Here is a 10,079-nt window from a genome sequence, read left to right on the forward strand (position 1 = left end):
GACTTTTTTAGGGTGAAGACCCGCTTTTGGGGTGGCTCATGTCGCTTACTCCATGATTGCTTTCTCTGAACATTTCAGTAGATAATCCATTTCTCATCAACTGTCACAATTACCTTTAAAAAAGGCGCGTTTTCATTCCGTTTATAAAGCGAATCACAGATAGAAATACGATCCAAAAGGTTCTTCTCACTCAACTCATGTGGTACCCAAACATCGTAGCAATTTATGTACCCAAGCTTTACCAGGTGCTCATGAACAATGGATTTTGATAGGTTGAGGCTTTCTGCCAATTCTCAGGTTGTGCAATGTGGGTTATTCTCAGACTTGATTTGGTCATCATCTGTAGTGGATGGTCTTTATCAAATAAGGCTACAAACTCCAGCTCGGAACCTTGCGAACCACTTCCGTACAGTTTTTTTGGATAAAGAAACATCACCGTGAACTGCACATATTTCTTTGGTTGCTTGTGAGGCATTTTTCCCTTTACAGAAAAAGAAAAGCATCAAGTGCCAAAGATGAACTTTCTTATCTTCCATTTTAAAGGGTTACAGAATTAACACAGGTTATAGGAACATAAACCTTCTTCCACGAAAAGATAGCTTAAACTGTGCTTTAAATGGAGGCGTAGTCAAATCCTATTTTATGGACTCAACCATGTTCTAAAATAAGTTGAAAGGTAAGTTACTATAAATCGGCACGAACTTTCCGGACAACCCAATAGATTGTTTTGCAACTATGTAAATTTGGGTTCCGTTCCACTGCATGACACCTTGGACAAATGTCTTCTACTATTACCCAACCTTCAGAGTGAGTTTAGTGGAAGAAAACTGAGTGGAACCTGTTACGTATATGTATTTATGTATGGTTTTGTGTTTGTCCTGCCATCGCTTGATAACCAGTGTTGGTGTTCAAGGCATTCAGCAGTTCATTAAACATTTCTGAAAGAAAATGTACAATATTTAAAAATCAAATACAAGAGACGATTTGTTTGACCAAAAACTTCATTGCCCTGCTTCAAGATGGCTGCAGTTAAATGACCAAACCAAGTTAAAAATAAAACAATATGTTATACATGTGTGTGCGTGCACGCACACATACATGTATGCTTGTATGTATGTAGTCATTCATTTTTGATTATTCAAATTCTTCCTGTAAGGAAGAAGCTGATCTCTAATGAAGATACAATGCTCTATCATTTGAACGTAAATAGCAAAAAGAATATAGCATGTTGAACTTGAGAAGAGTCTTGGATGTTTTTACTGTTCTGCTTTCAGATTATGTATGTGTGTGTGTGTGTATCTATATTCCGAGCTGGTTGTAAACAAAGCTCTGATATTCTCACACATCTTCCAGTGAACAAACTTACCTAAGCTATCATGCGTCCTTTTGTATTCCTTTTGGGCCCTGTTTGCTATACTCACTCACAATATGTAAAATTGTTTTGATTTTGCTGCCACAGAGCCTACAAAGGTGTGATTCACTACTCTTATCTAGTTGGAACTTGGCATAATTAACTCTCAGAGCTTGTTCTTTGTGTTACATGTTAATACCTCAGTGCATCCTTTCATGTCACTTTCATTTCCCTTGCGTAATTTTCATTTTCCAGTTGTTTAAACTTTATTTTCCATCTTGTTTCTGGAATGTTTTTAGGTGTGTCACATATTCTCTAGATACTATGTTGCTATTCCTAACAGCAACAAACAAAGGTCCAATCTGCTGTTTGATTTACCATTTCAAACTGTTTTCCTCTTTGACAACACAGATCTTATATCCTATGACGCCTCTTCCTCTCTTGTATCTTTGTACATACAGTCTATCAATATTGCTTTTAGGGCTCAGTTCCTTGTTTGTCATCACTTTCCTGGTTTTTCTATCCATTTTCTCAAGCTTGTTCTTTGTCCACCTAACAACACTTGCACTGCATTAAGGAAACAGCCCATGTATTCATTACCCTAATCTTGATTTTTCCCTTGAGTTTACTCTCCATAATTAATTTGGTTCTTCTGAGGCATTCTCATCTAAAATTTTCTTCATCTCACTCTCCTTGATTTTGTCATGCTCCAAAATACCCAGATACCTCCTGTATCCATCCACCTCAACATTGTTGATTCTTTCACCATCAGTATTATTATTATTATTATTATTATTATTATTATTATTATTATTGAGTGAGAGAGAGCAGTGCATGGGATAAAATATATGAAGCCCAGTATACCCGTCCTCTGGATGGTGCCTGTACCACTTATAATGGGATTTAATTTTTTAATATTTACAAGCATTCCAGTGGATGTACTACCCTAGTCTCACATGTCTTATGAGGTACTCCTTTTCAGCAAGGACTGGGTAGCCAGAAACAACATGATCAATTGCCTCTATGAATTTTCTGCAAATTCTGCATGAGGGGTCAAATCCATCTTTAAGGACGTTTGCATGGTAGTTTCTGGTAGGCAAGCTCTGATCTTGCGCTGCAGTAACAAAACCTTTTGTTTCCCCTTCAGACCTGTCCCTCGTAGCCATTGGTGTGTTAGGTTTTGATCAATATCTGGCTTGGACAGGCAGTTAGGGTATTTTCCATGCAAGAGTTTACCTTTCTAGTTGTCTTCCATATTATTCATGCAAGCCTTCTTTGCTTTTTGTTTGATGTTTTTTGCATCAATGATAGGTTTGTCACTATTTAGATCTCGTTGGTCTTTCTGATTGTTAATTTCTAAATCAAGAGAAACGATGGTAGGTCTGTCAGTATTTAGGTGTCTTTGGTCATTCTTATTGTTAACTTGTAGGCCAAGAGACTTTTTAAATTTCTTACTAAGCTTCATGACTGAAGCTTGCTTGGAATCTTCATGCTTCAGTGCAGTTTGTAAGAGCACATCACTTAAGGTACTTTTCAGAGCCTATCATTGCTGATTTGAAGGATTGTTCAGGCTGTATCAGGCCTCTTCCACCTATTTTTCTTGGGAGATAAATCCTATCAACATCTGATTTTCGATGGTGCATTCAGTACCTTGTAATGATTTTACATATCTTTCCATCCATATTCTGCATGTCAGCGAGACTCCATTTAATGATTCCAAAGCTATATGTGGTTACTGGTATGGCCAAAGAATTGATCGCATTAATTCTGTTAGTAGCATTTAATTCTGAGTTTAGGACCATTCTTACTCTTCAGTAGCATTCCTTGAAGATTTTCTCTTTCATTTTAAAGTGCTGGATACCATCACCTTCATTGGTTCCCATATATTTGTATACTTCAGACTGGTCTAGGTTTCGAATAGCTGTGATAGTATTAAGTTCTGTTTTCTGCCTTTATGAACTTCCTTGCCTTGAAAGTAACCTTTGCACATTTATCAAGTCTGAATTCCATACCTATATCAGAGCTGAATTCTTTGACAATATTCAGGAGCTCTTCTAATTCCTTGTCATTTTTGGCAAATAGTTTTAGATCATCCATATAAGAGTAGATGATTAATTTTCTGGTCAAAGATCTTATACCCTCTCTTAGCATTATTCAGTTGCGTGGATAATAAGAACAGAGCAAGGCAGAATAGTAAATACCAAATCTACTCACAAGGCTTTGGTTGGCCTGAGGTTATAGTAGAAGACACTTGCCTAAGGTGCCATGCAGTAAGATTGAACCCAGAACCATGTGGCTGGTAAGCAAGATTCTTACCACTCAGTCACATCTGTTATTAACTGCATATTTTTTCTACTTCTTTTTATAGGATAACTAATTTACTCAACGGTAATTATTTCAACAAATCTCAGGAAGCCAGCATAACCAGGCACATGACCAAAGCATTAGAGATGGCAAAAGTTGGGAAAAGTAATAATGAGGTAGTCAACACTTATACTATTTCTTTATTTCAAGTTAAAAATTTTTTTCTCATTTCTTATTTCCTTGAACTCTTATGAAAATTTTTCCTGTTTGGCATCTCGTGTATTTAGTAGAAGCTACTGACTAATAAACAAAGCCAAGCCAACCAATGTTTACTGTGAGTTGACATTTTGAAAAAAAAGATTTAATACACATACACACACACACATACATATGTGTGTGTGTGTGTGTGTGTGTATACTTGTTCACTGGAAGGGAGGCTGTGTCTACTAATTTGATCACAGGATTAGGCAATGGATGTTGCTGACTATTTCTAAGGAGCCTTCTGAATATATTTTATAGATGCTTTTAGTGCTAACTATTTCTGTGCATCTGCTACATATGAAATCTATGTCTATTCTGTCAGTCAGCCTGTGATCTACCTGCATTTCTTGTGCAGCCACAGTTCATATTTCTTTCACATTACAGAGTATCTATTTAGCCATTTTCTTCATATTGAACATGGCCATCTCTCTGGATACAGTAGAGTTCTGTTTTCTTTCCTGATAATTAGAAACAGTGTAATATAATTCCTAATTCTGAATCTTATTCATATTGATAATTGTTTAATAAGGGACATCTGCATATAAATGTAGCTTTGGCAAGGTATGTAATTCATGCATGCACCATATTTCCATCAGTTGAATGAATACCAGCAAAGTGTTGAGACAGTTAAGTTGAACACTAAATTTCAACTCTGAAAATATGTAACTTTTTTAATTTCCATCTCAGTGGTTTACTATTCCTTGAAATCTCCAGTTACCCACTCACCCTTTTATCCAATCCACAACTTTAGAGCTGCCACAACCTATGCAAGCACTATGAGAGGTTCAGAGAGATTGTTGAAATGCTAGAGTAAAGGCATGTATGTTGTGTGCAGAAGGTAAGATGGAGGGGAACCTGAATCAAACTTCTCACAGGCAAGGATCAAATGTGTAATTCTCCTAGATAGACTGTGAGGAGTATATGAGTGTTGTAGACATTTTATTAACAGAGAAACGAGTAGATAAAGTGATCAATTTTAGTCAGAATGGTAGGATAATTAAGCTTTGACCAGTCTTGCATAATACTACAGTGACATTTGCCTCTGCATTCATTCCACAGTCTTAACTAGTAGATAAGGACAGCTTCTATGAGCCCATCTTTCAGACTACCTCAGTGACAAATGACTGTGACCTTATCATTGTGGCTGATGACTTCAACAGACATGTTGGGCAGTGCTCTGATGGATTCTAAGATGTGCATGGAAGCTACAAACTGTGGTTCAAGGGACTAAGAAAGAACTATGCTTCTGGAGTGCTGTAAGGCAAATGACTTAATGATCTGCAACATTAGGAAATCAGCCAACCATCTGATCGTTTATCAATATGTAGAACAGATGAAACTTCATTCTCCCCAGGAAATGGGATAGACAAATGATTGGGAATGTGAAGTGTTTTCTTAGTGGAGAATGTATAACCCGACATAGGTTATTGGTTAATGACAATAGATTTAGAGCTAGATGAACTGATCTGGAAAAGGAAAATATGGAAACTGAAAAATTTATTGAACAGTCAGAAATTTAAAGAAGGACTAGTTGAAGCACTTGATGAAAGTGGTGAGGAAATAGAAATGTTTATCATAGAGGACAACTGGAAGTTTGTAAAGGAAATTTGCCCAGTGTTACAGACTAAATCTGTGACTAGTGCACAGTTTCAGCCAGAGCAAGAGTGACATAGTGGTGGAACAATGAGGTAGACAAAGCCATAAAAGTGAAGCAACAGGCTTGGAAAAATTGGAAGAATGGGAGTAGCAGAAAATTATAGTAGAATGGAAAATTGGGTGACAGGTTTATTTTGCAAGGGAAGAAGTAAGCATAAGAGGTTTACCAGTGTTCAGCAGTTTAAGGATTAGAGATATGAGTGTTCTGCATTGGAAGGCAATGTACTAGAAATAATTGAAACATGGGTAAGAAGTGTGTAACGGATGGATAATGGTACACTTGCATTTAATGATTCTGTAAAGGAAGAGGTATGCTACTATGAAAGGCTATTAAATGTAGAGAATGTATGAAAGAAAGAGGGTCTTCCCAGTGCGGACCCACTTCTATTGACATCCACCATTTTTTACTTCATCCCCAAACCTATTTTTTACCATTTCACACTACCTCTGCAACCCTGCAACTTTTATCTACATACCCTTCCTGATCTGTCCTCTCACTCTCTTCTATTCCCTTGAGGGTATGCTCTGACACCTTATTGCCACCATATTTACCTCTCTTTCTGGCTGCACACCATCTACTTCCATCCACCTGTATATGACATAAAGTAGTCATGAATCACCTCTTCCACAACAAACCTGTTCCTGTCCCTTCTATCATATGTTGTGCCCTCAATAAAGCCTCCTCTTCACTACTATTCTCCCTTTCAGTTGAATAGGCTCTTTAGTCTTGTGACATGGTGATCTTACTTGTCCTGGGCCTTGAAAAAAGCACCCAGTACCCTCTATGAACTGTTGGTGTTAGAAAAGGCAACTAGCTGTAGAAACTGTTGAAGTAAGATATGGTCTTCTAACACATTGAATCCTGTAGAACCATTCCACCCATGCCAGCATAGAAAGCTGATGTAAAATGATGATAGTGGTAGCAGAGATAATACGTACGTACATTTAGACATTTGATAGGTGACATGGTTACTGTGTTGAGGGGAGGGGGGCATCATTAACTTTTACCTGGCATGTTTTTTTTTTATTCATTGTTTGAAATAATTCCTACCATCATTTTATCCAAAAATAAAACATTTTCTAACCAACAGTTTTTATTTTATTTTGCCTGCATTTTCTTTTTTTTTATTATTATTATTATAAAGGATGTTTTTAAAATGAAATACCTTGAATTTATGAATTTGTAGATACCAAAATTACTTCGTTTATATTTTCATTGTATAATTTCCGATGTTTATGTTGTACATTGTCATGTATTAGATGTTTAAATATTTGAGACAAGCCATTGTTATCTAGAGTGCATATTTACATTTATCCTTAACTACATCACCATGCAGGTCAATCTGCTCTAGCAGAATGCTGTATTTGATATAAAATATCTTTCTCCCTCAGATGTATTTTGCTTGCTGCTGATTCAGTTATGATGATGTCATTTGATTAATTTATTGATTTGTTGCTTAAAGTAACTCACCAGACAACTGCTTTCAACCAACCACTAACCAATATTTGCTTTTAACACCATGTTACTTGTTTTTTTGACTAATAACAATCTGTATTAATTTTTGGTACCAAGCTTAGAATCTTTATTGTTGGAGCCCTGTTTTGACTACAAAAAAAAAAAAAAAAATTAATATGGATGAATTTCACTACCCCACCAGAGAGTACTGTGGTTTCTAAATTACTCCAAACCACTTTCTCTCAACCCATAACTATTTCTTTATCTTTTTCACACATACACTTCGAAATTATAGTTCAGTATGATTTTTTTGATAAGTTATGAATGCCTGATGTTTTCTGAGTTATTGCCAAACAAGTTTTAATACATTTCATTTATCAGAACACAATTTCTTTGAGTGAACATTTTAAGTATTTTCTGAACGTAACTGGTTAGTTTCTACAACCTTTGCATTAACCTAGTTAAATGTTATAAAGTATCTTAATCAAATAGATTTTGAAATTCGTTTCCATACTGGAACTATTTTCCTCCTCCTCCTCCTCCTCAGCCTCATCTGCCTCCATCTCATCATCATCATCATCACCGTCACCATCGTCACCCAGTCTGTTTGGTTGATGTGGCTGTGATCATTTTCGGTTAGGCATAATCTATTACAGCGTTTCTCAACCTTATCATTTTGGGTCCCCTGTTTCGATTGGAGTTCTGAGTTCAAATTCCGTTGAGATCGACTTTGCCTTTCATCCATTTCGGATCTATTCAATTAGACATACAGATTATTTAGTTAATTTTTTTAACCAAACACTTTCAAACTTCCGATACTGGTAGAATGTGTCACATAGAACAGGGTTTAGTCTTAACGTTTTGGACAAAATTTTGTATTTTAGAAGTTATTTTGTCAGAAGTTACAGAGTGACAATGGACAAATTCATCTTTGATAAGTGCCAATACACGAAACTCTCAGCTTTTTACTTACTCTCTAACTTCTGCCGATGATATATATACATATTACATATATGTGTAAAAAGATCTCATCACACAATTGAACCAATGAAAGAACCTCTACCTGGTCGCTCGACATGGTAAAAATAGCAGCCAAAGTATCCCCCTACCTAAATCACACACCCATTGTATGTAATGTCCTAGATTATCCCTAAAAAGACGGTTTACTAAAGACTGGAATGTCTTTGACGATAGGTTTGCAGTATCAGGGTTGATTTGAGCCTAAATAACAACATTATGGTCAATTTCTATATTAACATCCGCACGATTTTCACTAAGAAAAAAAAATTTGATTTTGCATGGAATCAAGTACCCTGACCTCCTAATATGCTGCAAATCCCTTATTTTGGTTCGGAAAAAATTAGAGGGCCCCTCCCCAATCCTGGAATCATTGGAAATTTTTTTTTTCGTTGAATGAATTCCTGTGACCTCCTAATATTGCAAAATTAGGTTACTTAAGGTGAGCCTGGTAACTGATGGTTTTGGGGTCTTGTTTGTAACTTTTGGTGAGTCATGGTGCAACCAACTACATGGTAAAAATCCCACCATTAATTTGGTATGGATGGGTAATATCAAATAATTCAATCACAACATATATTTACATTAAACATTAAAAAATTGAAATATTATCTTTCGGTATTTTATAAGCTAAAATCTTAAATTATTAATTGACACATTATTAATTATAGCAGCAATGCTTGGAAAAATCATACAAACCATACCAGCATGAAAAATCAGATATTAAATGATAATGATGATGTTGATGATTATGATGATGATGATGATCTATGTATGTATTTCTGTTATGTTACAGCGTGCAGTTGGAGCTGTCATTGTTGATCCAGCCTCTGATGCAGCCATTGCTGCAGCTTATGATTTGCGTTGCCAATCTGGTCATTTCCTGAAACATGCTGTCATGTTGTGTGTAGATTTAGTTGCTCGTTCTCAAGGAGGGGGAATTTGGAAGCCACAAGGTGATACATCCTTATTTAACTTCCATTTTACTTATATTATGTTTTTCTGTTTCACTATTACTATTTTTTTTACATGAATTCAGCTAACATCATGATATTATATACTAACCTCAACCGTCATAGGATTACAATTAATAATTCAGTCATTCACAAAGTAGTATTTCTTTTTTTTTTTTTTTAATATTTGAATTGCATTTCTGTGAGGGATACCTGAAAAAAAAATGGTAAAAATCTATAATATTATTCTGTTTGTTATGATTCCTTTGAGTGTTATGCTTTTAGCAATCTTTATAAGAAACAAAATCAACAACATAACTGAAATATTTAACACAGTGAAGCAAGTTTTCAGTGTTACGCTTTTAACAACTTTAACTATGCAATGAAACCAAAGACACTATCAAAATCATACACATAACAAAACAATGTCTATAAAGATCTATTTCTAGTAAATACGAATACACTACCAATTTTTCTGGCAACTGATGATGTGGTACATCTTTTAGAATGAATATAATAATCCTTTCTACTATAGGCACAAGGTCTGAAATTTAGGGAAGGGGGCCAGTCGATTAGATTGACCTCAGTACTCAACTGTCTGGCAACAGGACTCTGCACCATGCCACGCAAGCAGGAGAACCAAGTCATGGTTGTCAGATAATCTCTGCGACCACATCACTCCTAACATCTGGCCACCTAACTCCCCAGACTGCAATCCCTTGATTATTATGTGTGGGGCACAGTTGAGTGAGAGACCAACAAAAATCCTTGTAACACCAAAGATGAACTGCAGGCAAGGATTATGACAACATTCATCAACTTAAACAAGGAGACTGTCTAGACGGGCTGCAGGAGATTCCGAAGTCGTCTGGAGGCCATGGTTGAAGCCAATGGCAGTTTTATTGAATAAATTTACTCTTTAGTATTTGAAGATATTTTTATGTAATTTTGGTAAATATATCTTAAAATGAGATGTCAGTGTTATTTTTATTTTTGTGTAATTTAGACGGCAATTTATTCACTGCACCCTGTACATGCATATATATATATATATATATATATGTATGTATATATATATATA

At 35.7% G+C, this 10,079-nt stretch overlaps 1 protein-coding gene across 3 annotated transcripts in view; it reads left to right on the forward strand.

Moving 5' to 3' along the window:
- Window positions 1-10,079, forward strand: part of LOC106880273 (probable inactive tRNA-specific adenosine deaminase-like protein 3) — a 66,104-nt gene that overhangs the window by 18,448 nt on the left and 37,577 nt on the right. For all 3 annotated transcript variants that reach the window (XR_001410730.2, XM_052968578.1, XM_014930146.2), the window contains exons 5-6: window positions 3,720-3,831; window positions 8,842-9,001. Coding sequence is in view for 2 of the 3 variants with exons in the window: in XM_052968578.1 (XP_052824538.1) it covers window positions 3,720-3,831; window positions 8,842-9,001 (272 nt within the window). In the remaining variant the exon portion in view is untranslated. The remainder of the gene's footprint in view (window positions 1-3,719; window positions 3,832-8,841; window positions 9,002-10,079) is intronic.

This window comes from Octopus bimaculoides, chromosome 6 (genome assembly GCF_001194135.2).
Source record: "Octopus bimaculoides isolate UCB-OBI-ISO-001 chromosome 6, ASM119413v2, whole genome shotgun sequence".
NCBI classification, from domain to species: Eukaryota; Metazoa; Mollusca; class Cephalopoda; order Octopoda; family Octopodidae; genus Octopus; species Octopus bimaculoides.